Source organism: Emys orbicularis, chromosome 1, assembly GCF_028017835.1.
Source record: "Emys orbicularis isolate rEmyOrb1 chromosome 1, rEmyOrb1.hap1, whole genome shotgun sequence".
Classification (NCBI taxonomy): domain Eukaryota; kingdom Metazoa; phylum Chordata; order Testudines; family Emydidae; genus Emys; species Emys orbicularis.
The window spans coordinates 6,529,777-6,555,418 of record NC_088683.1 but is presented as its reverse complement, the minus strand read 5'-3'; the positions used below and the strand labels follow the sequence as shown (position 1 = coordinate 6,555,418).

At 42.5% G+C, this 25,642-nt stretch overlaps 1 protein-coding gene across 1 annotated transcript in view; it reads right to left on the bottom strand.

Annotated features, from left to right (window-relative positions):
• TNPO3 (transportin 3) overlaps nucleotides 1-25,642 on the bottom strand; it is an 84,979-nt gene that overhangs the window by 46,125 nt on the left and 13,212 nt on the right. The window contains exons 2-3 of the mRNA XM_065400273.1: nucleotides 1,656-1,856; nucleotides 179-252 (exon numbers count right to left, since the gene is read on the bottom strand). Of these exons, the coding sequence (XP_065256345.1) occupies nucleotides 179-252; nucleotides 1,656-1,856 (275 nt within the window). The remainder of the gene's footprint in view (nucleotides 1-178; nucleotides 253-1,655; nucleotides 1,857-25,642) is intronic.

The window sequence follows — 25,642 nt, the reverse complement described above, 5'->3', positions numbered from 1 at the left end:
AATTTTCAGTCACGAAAAGGTTATTTTCTAGCACTTTTCCAACTTTTTTGTATCAGTGCACGTTCTTTCAGATCATTACCTTTCTTTTCGCATTCTTGTAGGCGAAGTCTTGTAGGAGTGGAGTGATTTGTACGTTTAATATTTCAATAAAGCGTAATGATATAAAACAAATACTTACTTTTCCACCAGTGTCTGTACACAGCCCTTCCAAGAAGCCATTTGTAGGGCGAGATCTGCTATTGCTAATGCAAGCTAAAATGTGGGGGAGGGAAAAAAAAGGAACAAGACTAAGACCAGTGCTAAAAACATGAAATGGCCAATTTGTACTGCTAGACAGGGAGAAAAACGTCCAGATTCTGTTCAACAACACCAGGAGAAGATGGGAGAAGTCAAACCCTCTGTGAAGTAAAGCCAAACCCCTCAGATCTCATGGTAATCCCACAGGACTCAGCATCCAGGAGCCATAGGACTATTTCTCTGGTGTGTAAGCAGCAATAGAATACTCATGACCCAATGCACCAGTCCATCAGGAAGGAAGGGGCTACATGACTTTTGCTGGGCACATCATTTAGTCACAGGTAACAGTCATTTCCTTCAGGCTGAGGGATCATAGGCCTGCAACTCACCTGTCAGACTGAGGCCAGAACTCTCCCACCCACTTGCAAACTGCAGTATCTTGTCCATGGCTGCAAACCTTCTCTCAGGTTGGCTAGCGGAGGTTGCATCATACCCACTGCTCCCTAGAAATGTAGCCAGTCTCCTCACTAGCACTGCGAGGTTATTTGCATTTCATTTGAAACAGAAGCGATGTACAGTTCCTCGGCTATAAACAATTTTCATTCAGGCCCAACCTTGCCTGCACAGAAGTCAAATGCAAAATTCCCATTGACTTCAACCAGTGCAGGATCAGACCCTGCAGGCTGATCGAGGACCAACAGATAGCGAGGCTGATTTGGACTTCACAGGGATGTAGTGACAAGTGCTGTGCAGTGTCACGCAGGAGAGCTAAGTTGACGGCACAAAGGAATAATTAGTTCTTCAATATCTAAGATGAACACCGCCCTGGGGAAACGGTAGCACCTCACGTCAGAGACCTTCCAGTCGCTGAGGGCGTTTTGATGGGTAATTCAATGTTGTTTTTGTAGCTGAGCAGGGAAAAGATCCTTGCATAGCTGCTCCGCCCATCACTCTCCCAAAGCAGCACAGAAAGGGGTAAAATAATGTATTAACGTACTGAATCACTGCCGAATTGACCATCGGACAAGAAATAAACAAAGCTGAGCCTATAAATGGAGAAACTGCTCTGACTGGGTCTAAAGGACATTGATTTTCCTTTTCTCCGTTTTTCCTGCTCCACGCTAAACGAAGAACAGCCAGGGAGCACGAATGCTGGATTTCTGAAAGCCAGCAGTGAAAAACTTTAGTCATGATTAAACGTTACTTGCAGCATCTGTTTCTTGCCCTTTCTCCTAAACAAGGCAGCAATTATTGTACAGAGGATTTGATGGGGCAGTGGTGTAAATGTTACAACATGTCCACAATGCATATCTAATTAAGACACCGAATTATTCATCCTTTATTACGGAAAGGTGGTATGCGACTGCCTTGAGAAACGCTCCTTTTCCTCCCCCCACCAGGAGTAACACAAGGCTTACCTGAGTTACAATGACGGGTGACAGGTCTTTCAAGTTCTGAATGTGGGACAGTAAAGAGTCCCGCAACGAAGCATGCGAATCTGTGGGGAGTTCATAGAACGAGGTTTGAATCTTCATCTTCATGGTCTGTGCTGCAAAGTAGCATGATTCTACATCCTGCCGGATCTGTAGCAACTGGTCTGAGATCTCCCACGCATGAACCTAAAGGCAAATTGGAACATTGCCATCAAGCAGAAAGACATGGAATAGAACTCAGATTAGCTAAACATTTAGCGGCAGGGTTTTTTAAACAAAATGGACTTTCCATAAGTTTAAGCATCAAGCTTGCAAAAAGAAGAACCCAGAATTCCTGCAATTACAACTCCCTTGTTCTTAGCAAGACTAGCGCCAGAAGTGTTGAACTGGGGACTCCCTTCTGAATGTGTTGCTGTCAAAGCATCAGTCACCTAGCAGAGGCTGGTTACACAAAGATGCCAGGCTCAAGGACAACATCAACCAACGTCACCTCAAGGTGAAAGAACAGATCATACATCTGACATGGGAATACGTTAGTATTTCCAGCTAGAAGGCTACTTTGGGGATTAAATGGAGAATCAGCTATTCCAATGGACCTTGGTTTAAACATGCAATGCTTACTGCACTTCCACTCCTGTTCTTAAAGCTGCGTTCATTGCCAGATGTGAGACAATTTCTTGTAAAGGGGCTAAATTATAGTTCAGCTGCACAAGGCAATGCTAGCCATTCACCATCACCACCATTCACTGTACCGCCTGAAGCTGCAGTCACCTGGGACTTTCCAGACTACAGCTTCAGGATCCCAGCTGGGCCTTACAACACATTTCCTTAACTTTCACCAATGACTAAGAACTGCACCTGAGCTGTCGCTAGCTAAATGAAGCCATGTCATGGGGTTAGGGGAGGAAGAGAGGGAACAGAAATGATATGAAAATATTTTAGTAATAATCATTCTGCAATTAGCTCTTAGAGCTGCAAACGAGACTGGAATGCAGCTCACACTCCAATGACAAAAGCTGGCAGCTTGGTAAATAATGAGGCGGCCAGGGCAGTCTTACAGAGCGATCCGGACATCCCAGTAAACTGGGCCCTCTCCGACAAAACGCGTTCTAATACAGCTGAGCCAAGTGCAAAGTGACGCAGCTAGGAACAAGGAACATAAGCCACAGCTACAGAATGGGGGACTGGACCCCGGGGAGGAACCAATATGAAAAGGGTCTTGGAATCATAGCAGACAAGCAACTCAACACGCGCTCCAGGTGCAATGGGCCAGTGTGACGCTTGGATGTATAAGCAGAGAAGCAGTGAGCAGGACCAGTGAGGGGATAATACCTCTCTCTATGGCACTGGAGAGGCTGATACCAGAATACTGTGTACAGTTCTGGGGCCCACATTTTAAAAAGGATGTTGAAAAACTGGAAAGGGTGCCACAAAAATTATTTGAGGGCCAAAGAAAATGACCGTATCGTGCTCAATCTGTTCAGCTTATCAAAAAGATTAAAAGGTGACTTGATTACAGTGAATAAGTACCTCCACCAGGAGAAAATACCAGGTGCCAAAAGGGTTCTTTGATCTAGTGGAGAAAGGCAGAACAAGAGCCAAATTTTGTACCGAGGTTGATTGACCATTGGGACAAACTTCCTAGGGAAGTGGTGGATTTTCCACCTCTTGAGGTCTTTAAATCAAGAGAGGATGCGCCTCTCTAGAAGATATGTTTTGGCCAAACAAGTGATTGGGCTCAGTACGGAGGAAACTGGGTGAAATAGAAATGGCCTGTGATGTACAAGAGGTCAGACTAGATGATCTAATGGTCCCGTCAAGCCTCAAAGTATACGAAACCTAGGCTAGGTTATGATCATTCCAGAGTGAGTCATGGAAATCAGACCTACAACTTTGTCTACGTAGTTAGCTTGGTGTATGAGCTCAAAATGCACTCTCTCCTTTAACACAGCGAGATCATTCTTTGCCAGCATGCAGTAACAATAGAACTGCCTCTTCTCCCTACATCCCTATAATAAATCCAGTGTGCTGGGAGGGTTGTAAAACTGGCACAAGGTAGACGTCCAACTCTTTCCCCATTTCCCCTCAAACCCCATTCTGATTTTGCACACTGCATGAGCCACGGCTGCTAACTATGCCCTCGGCAGACTGCTCACCCAGCCATCCCATCCGAGGAGCCACACGTCCCAGAAAGCATTCCAGCTCTGTGCCCAGAATACTGTGCGTTGGATCGGCTTGTAGCTCTACATTATCAGCAGCAGAATGCCTATTGCTTGGCATGGTTCTGTTTTACCGCACTGTTTATGTTCGCTTACAGGACTACGTTACAGTAACGCCTACACCTGAGAGCTGAATCCTTTTCCCTTCCAAGCGCCCCACACTCAACTCGTGTGCTCCATCTCTCTTTCTCAAACAGCATTTGAAGTCAGAATTGTCTTTAATCTGCAAACCCATCATAATTCAAACCTGGGAGCCTAAAGTTAGGCTCCTAAACCCATAGTCAGCTATCTATGTGAGCTTCAACAACGGCAAAGTACTGTCTTATAAAGCGTGAGCATTCTGGTAAGTGGATTCTGGTCGGCAGGCACAAGTTTTCTGTGCAGCTCTCCTAGAGAACAACGTGTGAGAACCCAGCGGGGAATTAGGACATTTTTGTCACAAATACGTTTCCACTTCACAAAATGCAGTTACACTAGGGACCCACACCCATGGGTGCCCGAAGGAACTCAGGCCATATCTACACTACAGCGGCACAGCTATGGTGCTGCAGCTGTGCCGCCATAATGTAGACACTTCCTACACTGACAGAAGGGGCTTTCCCAGGATGTAGTTCATCGGTCTCTCCAAGAGGCGGTAGCTAGATTGACAGAAGAATTCTTCGATGCACCTAGCCATGTCTACACCAGGGGTTAGGTCGACCTAACTATGGTGCTCAGGGAGCAAAATCTTTCACAGCCCTGAGTGACGTATAGCTAGGTCGATCTAATTTTTAAGTGTAGACCAGGCCTGAGTCTTCATTTCAGGATGCACCTGACACACTTTGGTAGCCAACGTAACTACAGACTCATTCCAAGATGTTTGTTTCAGCTATGCGCATTCCCGTTGCAGTAAGGCGTGGCAGCTGGAATCTCACGCCAGACGCACTTTTAAAAAAATACATCTGAAAACAGTATTTAAACACACTGTGCAAACTAACTTAATAGCTTTTTGCATTCCAAATACAAAACAAAAATGCATCCAACACTTGTGCCTTTTCTGCATTATTGACAATTCTATCATTTCTGTCTACTAACGGACCAATACCATTGTATTTATTATCAGGGGGTAGCCGTGTTAGTCTGTATCCACAATAACAACAAGGAGTCTGGTGGCACCTTAAACACAGATTTATTTGGCTTTCATGGGTAAAAACCTCACTTCTTCAGATGCATAGAGTGAAAGTTACAGATGCAGGCATTATATACTGACACATGGAGAGCAGGGAGTTACTTCGCAAGTGGAGAACCAGTGTTGACAGGGCCAATTCAATCAGGGTGGATGTAGTCCACTCCAATAATTGATGAGGAGGTGTCAATTCCAGGAGAGGAAAAGCTGCTTCTGTAATGAGCCAGCCACTCCCAGTCCCTATTCAAGCCCAGATTAATGGTGTTAAATTTGCAAATGAATTTTAGTTCTGCTGTTTCTCTTTGAAGTCTGTTTCTGAAGTTTTTTTTGTTCAATGATAGTGACTTTTAAATCTGTAATAGAATGACCAGGGAGATTGAAGTGTTCACTTACTGGCTTATGTATGTTACCATTCCTGATGTCCGATTTGTGTCCATTTATTCTTTTGAGGAGGGACTGTCCGGTCTGGCCAATGTACATGGCACAGGGGCATTGCTGGCACATGATGGCATATATAACATTAGTAGATGTGCAGGTGAATGAGCCCTTGATGGTATGGCTGATGTGGTTGGGTCCTCTGATGGTGTCGCCAGAGTAGATATGGGGACAGAGTAGGCAACGAGGTTTGCTACAGGGATTGGTTCCTGGGTTGGTGTTTCTGTGGTGTGGTGTGTAGTTGCTGGTGAGTATTTGCTTCAGGTTGGGGGGTTGTCTGTAAGCGAGGACTGGCCTGCCTCCCAAGGTCTGTGAGAGTGAGGGATCATTTTCCAGGATAGGTTGTAGATCGTGGATAATGTGCTGGAGAGGTTTTAGCTGGGGGCTGTATGTGATGGCCAGTGGTGTTCTGTTATTGTCCTTGTTGGGCCTGTCCTGTAGTAGGTGATTTCTGGGTACCCGTCTTGCTCTGTCAATCTGTTTCCTCACTTCCCCAGGTGGGTATTGTAGTTCCCTATACCGGAAACCTACTGACCGCTATACGTACCTACATGCCTCCAGCTTCCATTCAAGACACATCACACGATCCATTGTCTACAGCCAAGCCCTAAGATACAACCGAATTTGCTCCAACCCCTCAGACAGAGACAAACACCTACAAGATCTTTATCAAGCATTCTTAAAACTACAATACCCACCTGGGGAAGTGAGGAAACAGATTGACAGAACAAGACAGGTACCCAGAAATCACCTACTACAGGACAGGCCCAACAAGGACAATAACAGAACACCACTGGCCATCACATACAGCCCCCAGCTAAAACCTCTCCAGCACATTATCCACGATCTACAACCTATCCTGGAAAATGATCCCTCACTCTCACAGACCTTGGAAGGCAGGCCAGTCCTCGCTTACACCCAACCTGAAGCAAATACTCACCAGCAACTACAACCACACCACAGAAACACCAACCCAGGAACCAATCCCTGTAGCAAACCTCGTTGCCTACTCTGTCCCCATATCTACTCTGGCGACACCATCAGAGGACCCAACCACATCAGCCATACCATCAAGGGCTCATTCACCAGCACATCTACTAATGTTATATATGCCATCATGTGCCAGCAATGCCCCTCTGCCGTGTACATTGGCAAAACCGGACAGTCCCTCCGCAAAAGAATAAATGGACACAAATCGGACATCAGGAATGGTAACATACAAAAGCCAGTAAGTGAACACTTCAATCTCCCTGGTCATTCTATTACAGATTTAAAAGTCACTATCATTGAACAAAAAAAACTTCAGAAACAGACTTCAAAGAGAAACAGCAGAACTAAAATTCATTTGCAAATTTAACACCATTAATCTGGGCTTGAATAGGGACTGGGAGTGGCTGGCTCATTACAGAAGCAGCTTTTCCTCTCCTGGAATTGACACCTCCTCATCTATTATTGGGAGTGGACTACATCCACCCTAATTGAATTGGCCCTGTCAACACTGGTTCTCCACTTGCGAAGTAACTCCCTGCTCTCCATGTGTCAGTATATAATGCCTGCATCTGTAACTTTCACTCTATGCATCTGAAGAAGTGAGGTTTTTACCCATGAAAGCTTATGCCCAAATAAATCTGTTAGTCTTTAAGGTGCCACCAGACTCCTTGTTGCTATTGTATTTATTCCTTTTGTTCCTAATATACTTTTTAAGAAAACTGATTTTCCTTAACTCTGCTGGCCATGCATTTCCCCTGGTGCCCTTCTGTTTCCCTTATCAATTTTCTACAATCACTAGTTTCTGATTTATATTCATCATCACTATCAACTTCCCCTTTCTTCCATTTTGATATGTTCTGTTGTTTGTAGTTGCTTTCACTTCCCCACTAAACCAGACTGGTTGTTTAACCAGAGAGGCCTTCTCTCTCAATTGTGGCTTTTTAGGCATCCATTAAAATGTTCTTATACAGTTCCCAGTTATCATTCACATTTTTCTGTTTAAATTCTTTCCAACAACTGATCTGGCTCAATTGTTTTCAGTTTTGTGAAACTGTCCCTTTTAATGCACTAAGTATATATATATTGCCAGTTTGGATATTATTCTATTCGCACATTACAAGACACAATCACAGAAATGTAGGATGGAAGGGACCTCCAGAGGTCAGCCAGTCCAGTCCCTGAGCTAAGGCAGGACCAAGTACACCTAGCTTAGACCATTCCTGTATTTCCGAACAAGTATTTTTCTAACCTGTTCTTAAAAACCTCCAGTGATGGGGATTCCATAACCTCCCTTGGAAGCCTGTTCCAGAGCTTAACATCCTTATAGGGAGAAAGTTTTTCCTAATATCGAACCTAAATCTCCCTTGCTGCAGATCAAGCCCATTACTTCTTGTCCTACCATCAGCAGACATGGAGAAGAACTGATCCCTGTCCTCTTTGTAGCAGCCTTTTGACATTTGAAAAGAAAAAAAAAACAACAACTTATCTGGTCCCCCCTGAGCCTTCATTTCTCAAGACTAAACATGTCCAGTCTTTTTAACCTTCCCTCATAGGTCAGATTTTTTAAACTTTTTGTTGCTCTGCTCTGGACTCTCTCCAATTGGTCCACGTTTTTCTTAAAGTGCGGCACTCAGAACTGGACACACTACTCCAGCTGCAGCTCACCAGCACCAAGTAGCGTAGGTCAATTGCCTCCTGGGTCTCGCATGGAACACTCCTGTTAATGCAACCCAGAAGGATCTTAGCTTTTTGCGTAACTGCGCCACGTGGTTGACTCAAATTCAATTTGTGATCCGCTATAACCCCTCTCCCAATCCTTTTCTGCGGTCCTGTCACCTCGCCCAGTGGCTCTCAACCTTTCCAGGCGACTGTACCCCTTTCAGGAGTCTGATGTGTCTCGTGTACCACAAGTTTCACTTCGCTTAAAAATTACATGCTTAGAAAATCAGACATAAAAATACAGAAGTGTCTCTCAGCACACAATATTCCTGAAAAATTGCTTACCTTCTCATTTTACCACAGAATTATAAAATAAATCAACTGGAATAAAATTTTGTACTTACATTTCAGTATATCATATATAGAGCAGTATAAACAAGTCATTGTCTGTATGAAATTTTAGTTTGTACTGACTTCGCTAGTGCTTTTTATGTAGCCGGTTGTAAAACTCGGCAAATATCTAGATGAGTTGATGTACTCCCTGGAAGACTGCATATCCCTGGTTGTAGTTGTGCATTTGATATTTCCTTCCTACGTGTAGCGCTTTGGACTGGTCTTGATTGAATTTCCTCTTGTTGACTTCAGACCAATTCTCTAATTTTTCAAGGTTATTTTCAATTCTAATCCTGTCTTCCAAGGAGCTAACAACCCTTCGCTGCTTGGTGTCATCTGCAAATTTTAAAAGCATACTCTCCACTCCATTATCCAAGTCATTAATGAAAAATGATCATTTGTACATAAACTACCACTAACTTTTAGGTCTGATCAGTTTTTCTTTACTGTCAAGCTGAAGTCTAATACAGAATTCCCTTGTGTTGGATGCAAAACTTTTTGACTCAGAAAACCATCATGTATAAGGTTTAGAAATCCCTAGAATGTTTTAGTACTGGCACTCAGATTGAAGTCCCCTAGGGAAACATACCTTTTCTTCTTATACATTACAGATAGGAGCTTCAGTTGCCGGTCATCCTGTTCCCTCGTGTGATTCAGTGATCTGTTGCAGATACCAAATGAGGGCAGGCCAGTATATTTCATAGGTGAGAAAACAAATGGAGTGACTTTCCCAAGGCCACAAATCAATGTTTGGGCTGAGATTAGAACTCAATTGGTTGACACACGGTGCTGTACTCTTGCGCAAAGCAAGATCTAATTTGAATACAGCAAGGATCATTCTGGGTGCTTTACAAGCCACCAGCCCCCGAGTCTATAACCTAAATATTAAAACACGGTGAGAGATTTCAAAGGCATTTTGGCCCAGAAAGCGGTACACATGCAGCAGCTGCATGCTGTCTGAATATTCACAACAATACACAGACATGAGACTAATGGCAAATCAAAAAAAACCAACAGCTTGTTAAAGGAGCCTGAAAATATTACTTTGGGCCCAGTTACGAACAAACAGGGTTCTGTTCAGCTCCTATTTCCCTTTGCTTTAAATACCAGAACAAAGGAAATTCGCATCAAAAATAAAATAAAGATTTAAACCCAGAAGCACCTGGAAATCAGGAGTTAAGACTGAAACTTCTTCAAATTCACCCCTTTGTGCCTAAAGGGGCCAGCGGGTGGAATCTTACATGCCCTGATTAGCTGCAATATCTAGACACAACTTGAGTTAAGGACAGTTTCATCCTTTGCTTTGACTTCTCTGGATTTTGTAGATTTAAGAAAAGTTCTTCATAGTGCAGTTACTCTGTAGGACTTGAATTTCATTCTAAATGCAGGTCTCCCCTCCCTTTCCATGGATAGGGCACTTGCCCCAAAGAGCTGTGTCTCAAACACAAAACTGGCATTTGCTCTAGAGGCTTTAATGCTCAGCCCCACTGCAGTCGTCGCAAGCTGAGACCAAAGCCCATTGCACCTTCAGAAGGCAGACTGCTTCCACAGGTGGACATGCTCATGCATCCCACAGAGGCTCATTTTCAAAGGGAACTGAACAGGCCTGAATCAATTACTAGTGATTTTGGAGGAGATTTATGGACCTCTCACACGCTGCCTCCCTTAAACCAGATGTCTTTGCTGTCTGCAGGTTCTTGATCTTTCAGTCCCTCTTTTCCAGCTGCTATGCACATCTGTGACAAAAATCTACTACAGGCATTCTCTCTCATAAACCCAGCTAGCACCAAAGCCTCAGTATACGAAAGGCCTTGCCCACTGCTTGAACCAGCAAAACATGTTCCAAAATGATTCTAATAGAATCATGCTTGACCAGTGTTTATAGACACAGCTGTAAGATAGCGTGGCCCCCCAGCCCAGTTTGGACAAGGAGAGTTTAAATAATTTTAGACTAATCATGCCAGGGTAACCTATAAGAAGAGATCTACCAGCTGCAGTCCATGGATCACCAATGGTCAGCAGAGCCCTTCTCGGTCATCTGCAGAATTAAATATATTGAGAACTGCATAGTGGGAGGGGTTGGGATGCTGGGAGGGATCACAAGAAGGTCTTACCTCAGAACCCATTGCACAAAGGCTGGAGAACCTACTGCATGATTGACAGTTAACTGTACAGACGAGTTCAGACATGGGCTAAAATGAGGCATTATCATGACCTGAATTAACTCCAGTATATCTAGAAATTATATAAACCCTCCACAGTAGGCTCCATCGGGGAGACAGATCTCAGCAGGTTTCCTTAGATTCCCAGGCAATATTTTAACACAGAGATTTTTAGAAACACTGTAGCGAGAATAGAAACAAAACTGAAATGTAACTATGCAACAGCAGAAGGGGTGAGGAAAGACCTTAAAGGGACGCCAGCAACTTGGGGGGGGGGGGGGGATCACAATTTTCTACCTACAATAGCCACAACAAACATTTCAGAATGCTGCAATCAGCGAAAGCGTCCACCTCCACTTGTTTACTTTGTGAATTGCACTAAACCAACTGTATAGTGAGTGCTAGGGAGAAAGAGATTTCACTAAGGAGATCCTGTCACAGGGCGTGCCCTCCCACCCTTTGCAAGCAGTCCTCACACACACTTACAGAAGCTCACCACAGTGTAGTTTATTTACAATGTCATACAGCTTTGTGTCCCATCACCACAAGGCTTTTCCCAAGCTTCAATGTCTGCCATAGACAGAGGGTGAGAGATCTCACCTTGCTGAGGGTCTTGGGCTTCTTTGTCCTTCCGTCCAGCCACGCCCCTACCCCACCCCTTTATATCCATCCCCAGCTGAGATGCTGAATCTCCTTGTTAACTGGTTAATCACCCAGTCCTAATCAATTATCCCCCAATCTGGCCCCTGCAGGGAAGCTTGCAGAGTAGGGAGCCAGCCCTAGGCTACTGCCACTCTGTCACAGGCCCGGATAAACAAAAGAGCAGGAAATCCTTGTATAAAAACTGTAATGGATTTTTTTTTTTTTTTAAATAACTTGGGGGCACAGAGGATGCTGTTTCAGGAACTGGAATTTTTAAAATTTAGTCAGTCTGAAAAAATGTGAGTTGACAATGTTCCCTGGCACGTGGCAGCCGAAGTAGTTCCAGGGGAGATGGTTGAAACCACCAAACTGCAGTGGATGTTTGGGTTCCAACTTTAACCATTCCATCTCTGAGGTCACAGGAACTGGGAGCTTCCTATAGGTTACAGTCGGTTTGGGGACAGAGGGTGGCATATCAATGCAATGGAGTCATTACTAAGTGGAAGCAGGATTCTCCTAAGTGGTCCTAGCGCCCGTCTTCAGATGGTGGATGCTCTCTGGCGTGGGTTTCAGGAAGGATGAAGACGCACCCCTAGGCGGGACCATGTAGCAAGTTACAGATGCAGCCTGCTTTGAAGCTGTGATGATAAAGACTCAGCATTCCCTCTCACCTACACGTACGCTCTGCTCCTGACTAGATTCCCAAGGACGGGTCCAGCTGTAGGAACGAACGGGCCAGTACATAGGATTAGATGAGAAGTGCTGGGTTCTCCCACTATCACGGTCATGGTAACCCAGGTATCCTAACCAAATAATGTGGGAAGTTACATTCTGACTCCATAAATTCCCACTGAGTTTCAAACAGGTAACATTCCCTGGCCCAAACTATTCTATAAAATTGTTGTTTAACATCTGTCGTATCCCACCTCAGAGGCAGTCTTCATCACCAGAGAGAGAGAGATTTTTCTTGTTCTATTCAGGTTGGAAACCAAGCCCAGCATTGTGTTTGAACTATTTAGAACACCCTTTGGAATTACTTTAAATGAAAGGAAGTACATTAAAAAAAGAAGGTGGCTTCATAATGTAAGAGTCTAAAATAGTCTTATCAAAACAGAGAGGAAAAGGGTTAAGATAATGCTCTTTAGTCTTACACGCAAAGCTCAAATAATTGGTTAAATCTGCACCTATCAAGGTTAAGACTGGTCAGGCTACAGGTCTAGTTTCTTCAATACATCTTTTAAGAGTTATACATAATCTTGCTTGTGTAAAAGATTTTTGTTTGGTCCCTGCAAGTACCTCCATCATAGTTGGGTCAGTATTTCACAACAGACATAGTAAGAGTTGAGAACTAAGGGAGTAAGTGCAGCCTTTACGCTTCAGACGCCTCACCAGTAGGTTCTGAAGATCCACACCCAACAGGCTTTGTCTCAAAGAACCAGCTTCCGAAGACAGATAAAAAAACAAACCATTTGAAGCGTGACATTTAGCAACAACGTGAAATACGAGATTTACGTGGCTGTAACAACAAGAGACAAGGGTAAATAAGGGGACTGGAGAACCGAGAGACCATATTCATACAAAGACATAATACTGCTTGCAAAGAGGCAATACCGTCTCTCAATTTTAATGAACTGCCAGATTAAAATACATAAAGTTAAAAAGACTACCTGCAACCTTAACACCTTCAAACAATAAAATCTAATTTACTTTTCAACCGGTAGTCTGCCGTGTAGTTTCACTTTCTAGTTTGGAAATACATTAGCAAGACAATGCAATATCAGATTGCAAACTCTACAGAAGATTAGTAACCCCTTCTGCCACACACCACATCGAGGCCTAAATAGCCAAGGTGGCAAAAAAAAGTGCCATCCTCTCTCTCTAACTGGTCAGAAAAATAGCACCCTGTCTAATCACGCACAGATCTGGCTATGGTGATTCACATTCATGACCTCCAGGCAGTATTATTCCAATCAATGTCTAGGAATGAAGCCACATCCACCCACAGAAGTGCCAACTTGTTGGCAATCATTTGTCTGCTTAGACACACAGGTTGCCATAACATCACCACCCTGGTGCGTCACACTGCACTGGCTCCCTGTTGCATACACATCCAGTCCAAGGCCTGATATTCAAAGCCATCTAGGACAGGGGTGGCCAACCTGTGGCTCCGGAGCCGCATGCAGCTCTTGGCTCCTTGCCTAGGCGCTGACTCCGGGGCTGGAGCTACAGATGCTAACTTTCCAGTGTGCCGGGGGCGGCTCACTGCTCAACCCCCTGCTCTGCCTCAGGCCCTACCTCCACTCTACCCCTTTCCCCCAAGGCCCCTGCCCCCCTTCCCCCGAGCCTGCCATGCCCTCGCTCCTCCCCCTCCCCCACAGAGCCTCCTGCACATGAGAAACAGCTGATTGCGGCAGGCAGGAGGCGCTGACTAGCAGGGCTCCCAGCGGGCGGGAGGCGCTGGGGGGCAGTAGCTGATGGGAGGCTGCTGACGTATTACTGTGGCTCTTTGGCAACGTACATTGGTAAATTCTTGCTCCTTCTCAGGCTCAGGTTGGCCACCCCTGATCTAGGAGATCGGTCCTAACTGCCAGAGATGGCCTCTCCCTCCATATTCATGGCCTCCCAGGAGAGCTTCATTCCACCAAAGCAAAGGTGTCTATTAGAAGGACGCCACATGAGTTGACTCTCCACAGGAATTGGCCCTCTACTACCGCACTCACTCCCACGAGAGAGAAAACCAGAGACCTCACTGCTTTCAGAACTCGCTTCAACTCCGCTTTCCCTCCGTGCGTTATAAAAACACAGCATGCCCACTCTTGCCTCCACATAACAGCCTATAAACTCATCAGGTTATTTCTCCGAGAGGTTGGGGAGGGAGGGAGAGAGAGAGGTACTGCGAGGTCTATTTTTAAATACTTGGGAAGCACTTAGACATTATGATATGATGTAAGTGCCTAAACAGATTCAATCTTCCAACAAGGCCTCGCTCCCTGGACTGGTACAATCCACAGCTCTATATATAAGAGCTGTGTGATTTAGAATTAATTCTTAGAGGAGCCACATCTAAAAAGGCTGCCTTAGGTAAGAGATTGAGAACAATGCTAAGAGGAAAAATTCTTGTGGCTCCTCAAAGCCACCTACACACAAGACGCAACGTCTAAAGATATCAGTGAACCGTATTTTCCTCTTCTGTCCCAAAAAACAACAAACCAATAAACATCAGAGATACAACCCTTTAAGAACCCTAACATACTTGTAACTGCATTAGCACAAAGATAAGCGTGAAACAGATATCAGCACTGTGCCACGAACGTATGTGAATTTCATTTCTAAAATGCACAAATAACCCCCACGCATCTATTTCTACATTCACATCTTTGAGGAACCCACTGATTGGCTGGGTAAGGAACGGAAGTGCAGCCTTGTTTTCTGCTGGACAAAGCCTCCCACACGCAGAAAGAGACAGACTGGCACATTGGCTCCAATCTGCACTGAGCTCAGAGCGAGTGATTGAAAACACAAAAGCCTCCCTCTCCAATTAAAATCTTAAAGGGGTACTATCAGGTTAACCCCCCTGTATTTACTTCCACTAGCAGCATATTACAATAGAAGCATTTTCAATATTTATTTCCCACACTTTATACGGTTTACATTCTCCATTTCTCTCTGTTTAGACACTGAAAAGAAACTAGCCAGTTTCACTTTTGTTGACAGTCTGTTTCCAGTATATTTCATAGGTTTCCTAATGTTCCGGTTGCAAAAACCTACAGGGGAATTCCCCCTCTCCCCCCTTCAAAAAGCTTTCTACTGGAATTTTGAAAAATAGTCATGGAATCATTTCCAATGGCATCGGTTTTGTAAAATGCTTGTTTTTACAAAGCCTAAATTTCATACATCACTATCTTTTTAGTTGATTGGAAGGAAAACGTGGAGGAGGGAGAGGGGAAGTCTACACTGGAGTTAGCCTAGAAAGAATAAAGTAAATAAAACTATACTGCTATAACCCACGTTTAATGTCACCCTTTTAAAAAAAAGTGTTAGTTAACCAGCATTAATCACAAACCAATCCACACTATCTTCTGAACATCGGATACCTGGAAACACAGTTCTCTGCTGCTGGTATATATTGCACACTATTTTAATGAACTTGTTTTTGCATATTGGAAGCTAGCCAAGTAGCAGTAAAACAGACTCCTACAAGGTGGAGTTCCTATTCTGAAATACACATTTATCAAATGAGTAATGATCAAGTACACATAACATCTGCACTATATAGATAAAAATAAACTCAAAACCTCCAGGAGATATAATCTTTTATTTAACTCAAAACATGTGATGCAGATTTTTTGGCCCACTGGCTTCTGCATTCTGTGGTTTAAAGACGTTGGAATACTCCCTACAGGTGAGCAAATCAAGGCCATGCACAGGAAGTCTTGAGGGCTGTGGAAAGCAAACTTCTTATAAGACACTCCTTAGCTAAGTTCCTACCCACATTCTGGAATAAGTGGTAGTTGTAGTTTGAAAGAAAAAGCAAACCAGTGACTTCTGAAGGAAGGAGCAGGTGGACAAATCTGAACAGCTCAAATAAATAACCAGAGAAGCACAATGCTGACTAAAATACCTTTTGGGGGACGGACGGATGACTATTTTCACTAGACACAGAACCAGGCAAATCGGGGATAGCATAGTATTTACCAGAGGTGGTTTTTGCCACCCTGGGAAAAACTAGTTAGTCCCAGTTTATGGCATTTTCTATTTTAAAAACGGTTTAATTAATGCACACATTACACTTAATTTTAATTACATATTCAAATAATAAATTGATTTAAGGTTGTGCCAATAAAAAGTAAAACTGCAGTGGGTGTAATACTAGTATGTAATTATAATATTAAACATGAGAAAGTCTATATATATATTTTGGTTCAGTATCTTCTCAAGAAAGTTATACATGTCATTACTCATATTACAGTTTTCAAAATTATATAAACAAAGTCAAAACATTTGATCATAGGAAAATGACAAATAATGCAGCGTTGTAGGCTTGACAGCATTAAGCAATCAGAAGTACCCGGAGTAGCAGATAGCAGTCCAGATCCATTTGGCCCTACAGCATTTTGAAGCAGAAGACCAACTCTCTCATGTAACGGATAGACCGGCCTATTCTTCAGTTTTGAATGGATTTACCCAAAGCTTGAAAAGATTCGTTCTATGCTTGCTGGACACTGATGCAATTATTTTTCCCAGCTTCCTGATTTAAACCGGGTTTAAGACAGTATTTACCAGTACCCTGTCCTAAATGAGTTTTTCCCTGGGAAATTGCCAAAATAAACAGATTAAAATATTAAACAAATTTGCTTCCCATAATGATTCTAGTAAATAAGTCTGTGATCACGTCTCTCAGTAGACAGCAGAAAGTAAGCCAATAAGCTTGAATTCACAAACAAGCACTCATCCTGACTTCTCAGTTGCACTCAACCAGCAGGGCCATATCACATGACCTATGCACCCATTGGAACCAACCAACACAAGTCAAATATCCAATACTCATGCACTCATGCATAAGCTAACCAAGAACTATAAAAGTTATTCAGGATCATTTAGAATAATGAATACCAAGAAACCTTTAATTTGCTCAAAGACAATTAGTGAATGGAAAAGATTTTAAAAACTCAAATTATTCACTGCAAATTATTTCCCCAGTTAGTGTTACAACCCGGCATTATTAAAAAAAAATTCCTCCCGATAGGCAAGCACTTGATCAGTGTAAGTGCTGCTTTGAGTATATACAGGATGTTGCTGAAACTCTAAAAGTTGCTCGCAGGGTTTGTTGGCTGATGGTCAACAAAAAGTTGAAGTGGCTCACAGCTAAGAGCCAGTTATTTTTATTATTGAACCAACAGAACAAATCAGATTACACCCGGGGGACTGGATTTGTTGTTTTACACAGTCCATCGGACATGAAACAAGCCTCTTATTCCAGGTTCATAAACTATGTTGCAGCTTCAACACACGCTGATGCCCCACACAGCAAAAAAAACCAACCAACCAAACCCCACATCAGCGAGTCTCAGAGCCTGGGTCAACAGACTCCAGCTCGCACTATGGGGCTAAAAATGGAACGTTTACACTATGTTTAGCCCTGAAGCACAACCCCGAGTCAGCTGACCTGAGCTCTGAGACTCGCTTTCCCTCAGTGTCGACGTACCTTAAGTGACTGCAGTAGAGAGTTAAGTTCTCAAAGGGTCACAAGAAAGGGAGTGAGGTAGGCAGGGGAGACCGTAAAGGATTTTCTGTTTTTTCTCTCCTTCAATGAGTTCCTCCCACAAAGTCATAATTACCCAATATATAATGATGTACACCTAGGAGTCAGAATTCTAGTCCTTCCCCTGCTGTTCACTCATTGTGCAACCATAGGCAAGACAACTTCTCTATGTCTCAGTGTCAAGTACTCTGAGCTCTATGGATGGAGATTCCCATAGAACTGCTCGATGGTATTAATAAAAAAGGGCCAGTAAAGAGACGCTGCTCTTTACTATAAACTCAGAGGTACAGTGCTTGCACTTCAGTGGTGTTTGCTGCCCGGGCTAAGAGTTTATATCATGAAATTCAACTCAGAGGGAAGATTGAGAACATAAGAACAGTAAGACTGGGTCAGACCAACAGTCCATCCAGCCCAATATCCGGTCTTCTGAGGCGTGGCCGGGGCCAGGTGCTTCAGAGGGAATGAACAGAACAGGGCAATTTCTCAAGTGATCCCCGTCATCCAGTTGCAGCTTCTGGAAGTCAGAAGTTTAGGGACACCCAGAGCATGGCTTGCATCTCTGACCATCTTGGCTTACAAGTCCATCAATTGCTATCCTCCATGAATTTATCTAATCCTTTTTTGAACCCAGTTATACTTTTGGCCTTCACAACATCCCAAGGCAACGAGTTCCACAAGTTAATTGTGTGTTGTGTGAAGAAGTACTTCCTTTTGTTTGTTTTAAACCTGCTGCCTATTAACTTCATTGGGTGATCCCTAGTTCGTGTGTTATGTGAAGGGGTAAATAACACTTCCCTGCTCACTCTCTCCACACCATTAATGATTTTATAGACTTCTATCATACCCCTCACACACACACCCAGTCATCTCTTTCACAGAATCATAGAACTGGAAGGGACTTCGAGAGGTCATCTATTCCAGACCCCTGCACTCAATGCAGGACTAAGTATTATCTAGACCAGGGGTAGGCAACATATGACACGGGTGCCGAAGGCGGCACGGAAGCTGATTTTCAGTGGCACTCACACTGCCTGAGTCCTGGCCACCGGTCTGGGGGGCTCTGCATTTTAATTTAATTTTAAATGAAGCTTCTTAAACATTTTAAAAACCTTATTTGCTTTACATACAACAATAGTTTAGTTCTATATTATAGACTTACAGAAAGAGACCTTCTAAAAACGTTAAAATGTATTACTGGCACACGAAACCTGAAATTAGAGTGAATAAATGAAGACTCAGCACATCACTTCTGAAAGGTTGCCGACCCCTGATCTAGACCATCCCTGATAGGTGTTTGTCCAACCTGCTCTTAAAAATTCCCATAAGCTAAACAGTCCCAATCTTTTTAGTCTCTCCTCACATGGAAGCTGTTCCAGACTCAATCATTTGTGTTGCCCTTTCTGTACTCTTTCCAATTCTAATTAGGGCTGTCGATGAATCCCAGTTAACTCACGCGATTAAATCAAAAAAATTATTTGCGATTAATCGAAATTTAATTGCACTGTTAAACAATAGAACAACAATTGAAATTTATTAAATATTTTGGATGTTTTTCTACATTTTCATATATATTGTATTCTGTGTTATAATTGAAATCAAAGTGTATATTATTGTTGATTACAAATATTTGCACTGTAAAAATGATAAAAGAAATAGTATTTTTCAATTCACCTCATACAAGTACCATAGTGCAATCTCTGTTGTGAAAGTGCAACTTACAAATGTAGATTTTTTTTTTGTTACATATCTGCAGTCAAAAACTAAACAATGTAAAACTTCAGAGCCTACAAGTCCACCCAGTCCTACTTCTTATTCAGCCAATCGCTAAGACAAACAAGTTTGTTTACATTTACAGGAGATAATGCTGCCCGCTTATTTACAATGTCATCAGAAAGTGAGAACAGACATTTGCATGGCACTTTTGTAGCTGGCTTTGCAAGGTATTTACTTGCCAGATATGCTAAACAATTGTATGGCCCTTCATGCTTTGGCCACCATTCCAGAGGACATGCTGATGACCCTCGTTAAAAAAATAATGCGTTAATTAAATGGGTCTCTGAACTCCTTGGGGGACAATTGTATGTCCCCTGCTCTGTTTTACCCGCATTCTGCATATATTTCATGTTATAGCAGTCTCGGATGACGACCCAGCACATGTTTGTTTTAAGAACAATTTCACTGTAGATTTCACAAAACGCAAAGAAGGTACCAATGTGAGATTTCTAACCAACCCAAGGTTTAAGAATCTGAAGTGCCTTCCAAAATCTGATCAGGACAGAGTGTGGAGCATGCTTTCAGAGGTCTTAAAAGAGTAACACTCCGATGCGGAAACTACAGAAACAGAATCACCAAAAAAAGAAAATCAACCTTCTGCTGTGGCATCTGACTCAAATGATGAAAATGAGTATGTGCTGGTCCGCACTGCTTTGGATTGTTATTGAGCAGAACCCATCATCAGCATGGACGCATATCCCCTGGAATGGTGGTTGAAGCATGAAGGGACATATGAATCTTTGGCACATAAATATCCTGCAATGCCGGCTACAACAGTGCCATGTGAACACCTATTCTCACTTTCAGATGACATTGTAAACAAAACGCAGGCAGCATTATCTCCTGCAAATGTAACCAAACTTGTTTGTCTTAGCAATTGGCTGAATAAGAAGTAGGACTGAGTGGACTTGCAGGCTCTAAAATTTTACATTGTTTTATTTTTGAATGCAGTTTTTTTGTACCTAATTCTACATGTGTAAGTTCAACTTTCATGATAAAGAGACTGCACTACAGTACTTGTATTAGGTGAATTGAAAAATACTATTTCTTTTGTTTTTTTACAGTGCAAATACTCGTAATCAAAAATAAACAAAGTGAGCATTGTACACTTTTTATTCTGTAATTGCAATCAATATATTTGAAAATGTAGAAAACATTCAAAAATATTTAAATAAATGGTATTATTTGTGACATTATTGATATAATCTGGGACCATATAGATCATTGTTGCAACCAAGGTCCTGTAGTGGCACCCAAATCTTGTATAAAGGGGGTCAAATGGGGTGTCTAAGACAAGGTTATGGTTTACAGGTTATGATTATGCTGTCTATATGTGTGTATCAGTTTTATAGTTGAAGTTATGAATATTGGCTCTATACTGTCTGTATGGCAAACTTATGCTATGCTTCTGGGTGACATCCCAGACAAGCTGGTGTTAGCTCTGCCTAGCCTGCTTGATGGCCCATTAAGGACCATCAGCTATACAATGGACTCATTGAGATAGGCAAATATGCCTTCAGACTCAGCAAAGTATGCAGGGACTGGCCCATGTGACTCCAGACTCCATTTTGCTGTAATTTTCCACAGCAAGAACAAAGAGGTGTTCTTACACCCGGAAAAGACTATATAAGGCTGATGCCTCATCTCCATTTTGTCTTCAATCCTGCTTCATACCTCTGGAGGAACTTTGCTACAAGCTGAAGCTTTGAACAAAGGACTGAGGACCCATCCCAGCGGGGGATGTATTCCAGAGACTTGATTTGAACCTGCAGTTTATTCTATCGCTGCTGCAAGCCTGAACCAAGAACTTTGCCATTACTGTATGTAATTGATTCCATTTAACCAATTCTAACTCTCATCTCTATCTTTTTCCTTTTATGAATAAACCTTTAGATTTTAGATTCTAAAGGATTGGCAACAGCGTGATTTGTGGGTAAGATCTGATTTGTGTATTGACCTGGGTCTGGGGCTTGGTCCTTTGGGATCAGGAGAACCTTTTTCTTTTACTGGGGTCTTGGTTTTCATAACCATTTGTCCCCATAACGAGTGGCACTGGTGGTAATACTGGGAAACTGGAGTGTCTAAGGAGATTGCTTGTGAGACTTGCGGTTAGCCAGTGGGGTGAGACCGAAGTCCTCTTACCTGGCTGGTTTGGTTTGCTTTAGAGGTGGAAAACCCCCCAGCCTTGGGCTGTAACTGCCCTGTTTGAGCAATTTGTCCTGAGTTGGCACTCTCAGTTGGGTTCCACCAGAACCGCATTGTCTCATTATTATTAACTGTTATTAATCACGATTTTTTTTATATTGTGCGTTTAATCGCGATTAACATTTTTAATCGCTTGACAGCCCTAATTCTAATATATCTTCTTGAAGTGGGGTGACCAGAACTGTACATGTATTCAAGGTATGGGCATATCATGGATGTATACAGTGGTATTATATTTTCTGTATTATCTAACCCTTTCCTAATGGTTCCTAACATTGTCAGCTTTTTTGACTGCTGCTGTACATTGCGCAGATGTTTTCAGAGAACTATCCACAATGACTGCAAGATCTCTTTCTTGAGTGGTTACAGCCAAGGCCTTGTCTACACTGCCACTTTACAGCGCTGCAACTTTCTCGCTCAGGGGAGTGAAAAAACACTCAAGAGCCTTTGGTGAGAGACCTTGTCAATGGCTTTCTGAAATTTCAAGTACACTATATCCACTGGATTATCCCGGTCCACGTTCGTTGACATGCTCAATGAATTCTAGTAGATTGGTGAGACATGATTTCCCTTTACAAATGCCATGCTGACTCTTCCACAACATACCATGTTCATGTGTGTCTAATAATACTTTTCTTTACTATAGTTTCAATCAGTTCGCTTGGTACTGAAATTAGGCTTACTGGCCCGTAATTGCCAGGATCGCCTCCAGAGCTTTTCTTAAAAAATTGGCCTCACATTAGCTATCCATCAGTCATCTGGTACAGAGGCTTTATTAAGCGATAGGTTACATACCACAGTTAGTAGTTCTGCAATTTCACATTTGAGTTCCTTCAGAACTCTTGGGTGAAGAACAGCTTGTCCTGGCAACTTATTACTGTTTAATTTATCAACGTGTTCCAAAACTTCTATTGACACCTCAATCTGGAGCAGTTCCTCAGATCGGTCACCTGAAAAGAATGGCTCACGCATGGGAAAACAAGGTTCTGGTTTCAGGAAGGTCATCACTGCAACTTGATGGACGGCAGGTGAACTCCTAATGGGACTTTTGGAAGAGCTCCAACAGGTTGCAGTTAGTCTGGAGATGGTGGAGGAACATTTGCCGTCTAACCACCTAATTCTAGGTGCATTGTACAGAAGAGGCCAAAGAGAGACCTTTATACTGGTATTTTCAAAAGGATGCTCACTGCGGTCAATGTTCTGCAGCCACAGCTCAGCAAGCTTTTCATTAGCGTGTTCTAAATCCTCCTATTACACTCCGCAACCCATGCGAGATGAACCATCCATTTTAAAGTGTTTTGCCGCTGCATGACTCACTGCTATACACAGCTCTGAAACTGCCAACACCACTGAAATCGACTAAACCCTCTTTTACAACACAGCCTGATAAGAGCTGAGTGTGTGTAACCTACCAATAATTATGCCAGGGATTACTACTGCTTATTAAACACAAACAACCCCCACCCCAGACAGTCCAGAGCTAATTAAAACCTACCTCCCCTCTCTCTGAGAAGGAGGCCCGTTAAATCAGATGTGAGATCTAGTCCAGCGCCACCACTGACCTCTTGTGACTTTGGGGAGTCATTTTGCCTGTGTCTCAGTGTCTCTGTTACGTGGCAATAGCACTTGACTTCATAGGGCTATTATAGGATTTAATTCATTCACATCTATCAAGCACTTGGGAAGTCTGGATGGAGGTGCTGAAGAGTGCGACGTATTATTCCTCAAACCACAAATTGGCAGCTGGAGGAGGTCATACTACTACTGTTAACAGAGGATTAATTAACTTTCAACACCATCCTGCCCCTTTGAGGGGGACATTATTATTTCCCTTTTAACACAGAGGAAATGAAGACTAAAGCAGTGAGATTCCCTCTGTGGCCTGGACAAGTCACATGTCAGAACAAAGTAGATCTATCTAACTACAAAGCAGGGTGGATAAAAATCAATGATTTCTTTGATTGAAATCCGATTTTTTGGATAAAATGCTTTTTGAGGAAAAAACCTATCTAAAGATGGTTTTAATTAAGATACATTATAGCTCAAAGATATCTCATCATGGAATAGGGATTATAAATTCTAATTCTATAGTATGACACAATATATTCATGTCATGTTTAAGAAAAGTTTTGTAAGTGAGTTCTAATAGTTCATGGATTAGGGACACAATCTTATGGGGTTCCATAGGCCTCTGTATAGATTATTTAGGTTAATCTTTCTATCTACCCAATGGGACTCAGTGCTCAGTCTAGAAGATACCATCAGAGATGCTTAGTTTTGCAGTTCTCAAACCGTGGATTTGTCTCTCCAGAGATAACATGCTTGTTGACAGCAAAAATGATTTTAAATAAATAAATAAAATAGTGTATAGAGGTGAGAAATAACAGACCTCAACCCTATTGTCCTTCTTCAAAAACCTACAATGGCAGCAGTCTGTAAGAGAGACCCAGTTTGGGAATAAGAACCATTCAAGAAATATATGTTTGCTGATGGTGTTTTAAAGAAAGTCACACCAGTGAACTGGTGGAAGTCACTTAAGCACTTGGATTCAGAGACTGTTGAAGTGCTAATCTCACTTTTAACAGCAGTAGCTCCTTCTGCCGGTGTAGAAAGAATATTTTCTTCCTTTGGACTAATTCATTCCAAATTGAGAAATCGTTTGGGACCTGAAAAAGCAGGAAAGCTTGTTTTTCTTTTCCAGATTATGAACAAACAGGAAAATAAAGGTGAAGACGACTGAATTAGCTGCAGAAGCCAATATTTTAAGTTTCTCATGTTGACCTGGCTGATATAGTCGATTTAATTTTTGTGGGGTTTTTTAAATATTTTATTTAACTATTTTAGTTAAAAACAATTTTAATAAAAACAAACCTGATTTTAAAAAACTTGAATGTTTAACTAAAATCAAAAATTCATATGCTTGTTTTGTTAAAATATTATGTGTTTGCTGTTGAAGAAAAAAATGCAGAATACTTAACGTTGTTGTTTTAGTTAAATAAAACAATTTAAATGTCTGTCTGGTGATGTTCTCCTCCTAATACAGCCTGGCAAGAAATCCTCCAAATATTAATGATTAACCTGTTGAATTGGAGATAGTTCACCTCCCAATGACTTCATCAATATCTGCTTCAATTACCTTTGGTAATTCATTTTCTGATATAGCTGTAAAATTCACCTGAAAAGTTTTCAAAATAAATCACTTAAAAAATGTATAGTGTGTCCCTTCTAAAAATGAAACCTACATCTACCTCTGAGTTGTGAAGAATATGTATCAAGTTATAACAACCAACAAGAATGCACTTTTACGTAGAAATCCCTGATTAAATAGAGTCTTCCTGACTAGTGATTTAAATTATTTAAATCAATTTGATTTAAATCAAATCCACCCTGCTACAAAGTTCACCTCTCTCAAACTGGTAGTTAAGAGGAGTGCTGTAAAGAATGGTTTAGACCAGTGGTTCTCAACCAGATGTCCGGGGCCCCCTAGGTGGCCATAAGCAGATTTCAGGGGGTTGGCCAAGCAGGGCCAGAATTAGACTCACTGGGGTCCAGGGCAGAAAGCAGAAGGCCACCGCCTGGGGCTGAAGCCTGGAGTCCTGCCACCCAGGCCTGAAGCTGAAGCCTGAGCAATGTAGGTTTGTGGGGGGCCCTGTGGCATGGGGCTGAAGGCAACTGCCCTGCTTGCTACCCCCTAATGCCGACCCTGGCTTTTGTATGCAGAAAAGCAGTTGTGGCACAGGTGGGCTGTGGAATTTTTATTGCATGTTGGGGGGGGGGGGAGAACAAAAAAGGTTGAGAACCCCTGGTTTAGACTAATGACACGCTATGTTCTGAATGGAAACTAATTCCACCCCAATCCATTCACCGGACCAAGACCTTACTGTTTTGAGGAACAGCTTAGGTGTCTCCTACAAACTTTTTCCACTGGAGGGAGGGAGGGAGGTGGGTGTGGGTGATATCTCTCTGAAAGCATCAAGCCTGGTGAGCATTAATAAAAAGCGACAGAGCCAGCCGTGCTGTTAACCTGCAGACGGGCTAGGTTCTGAAAGAAAACATTTGCACTACAA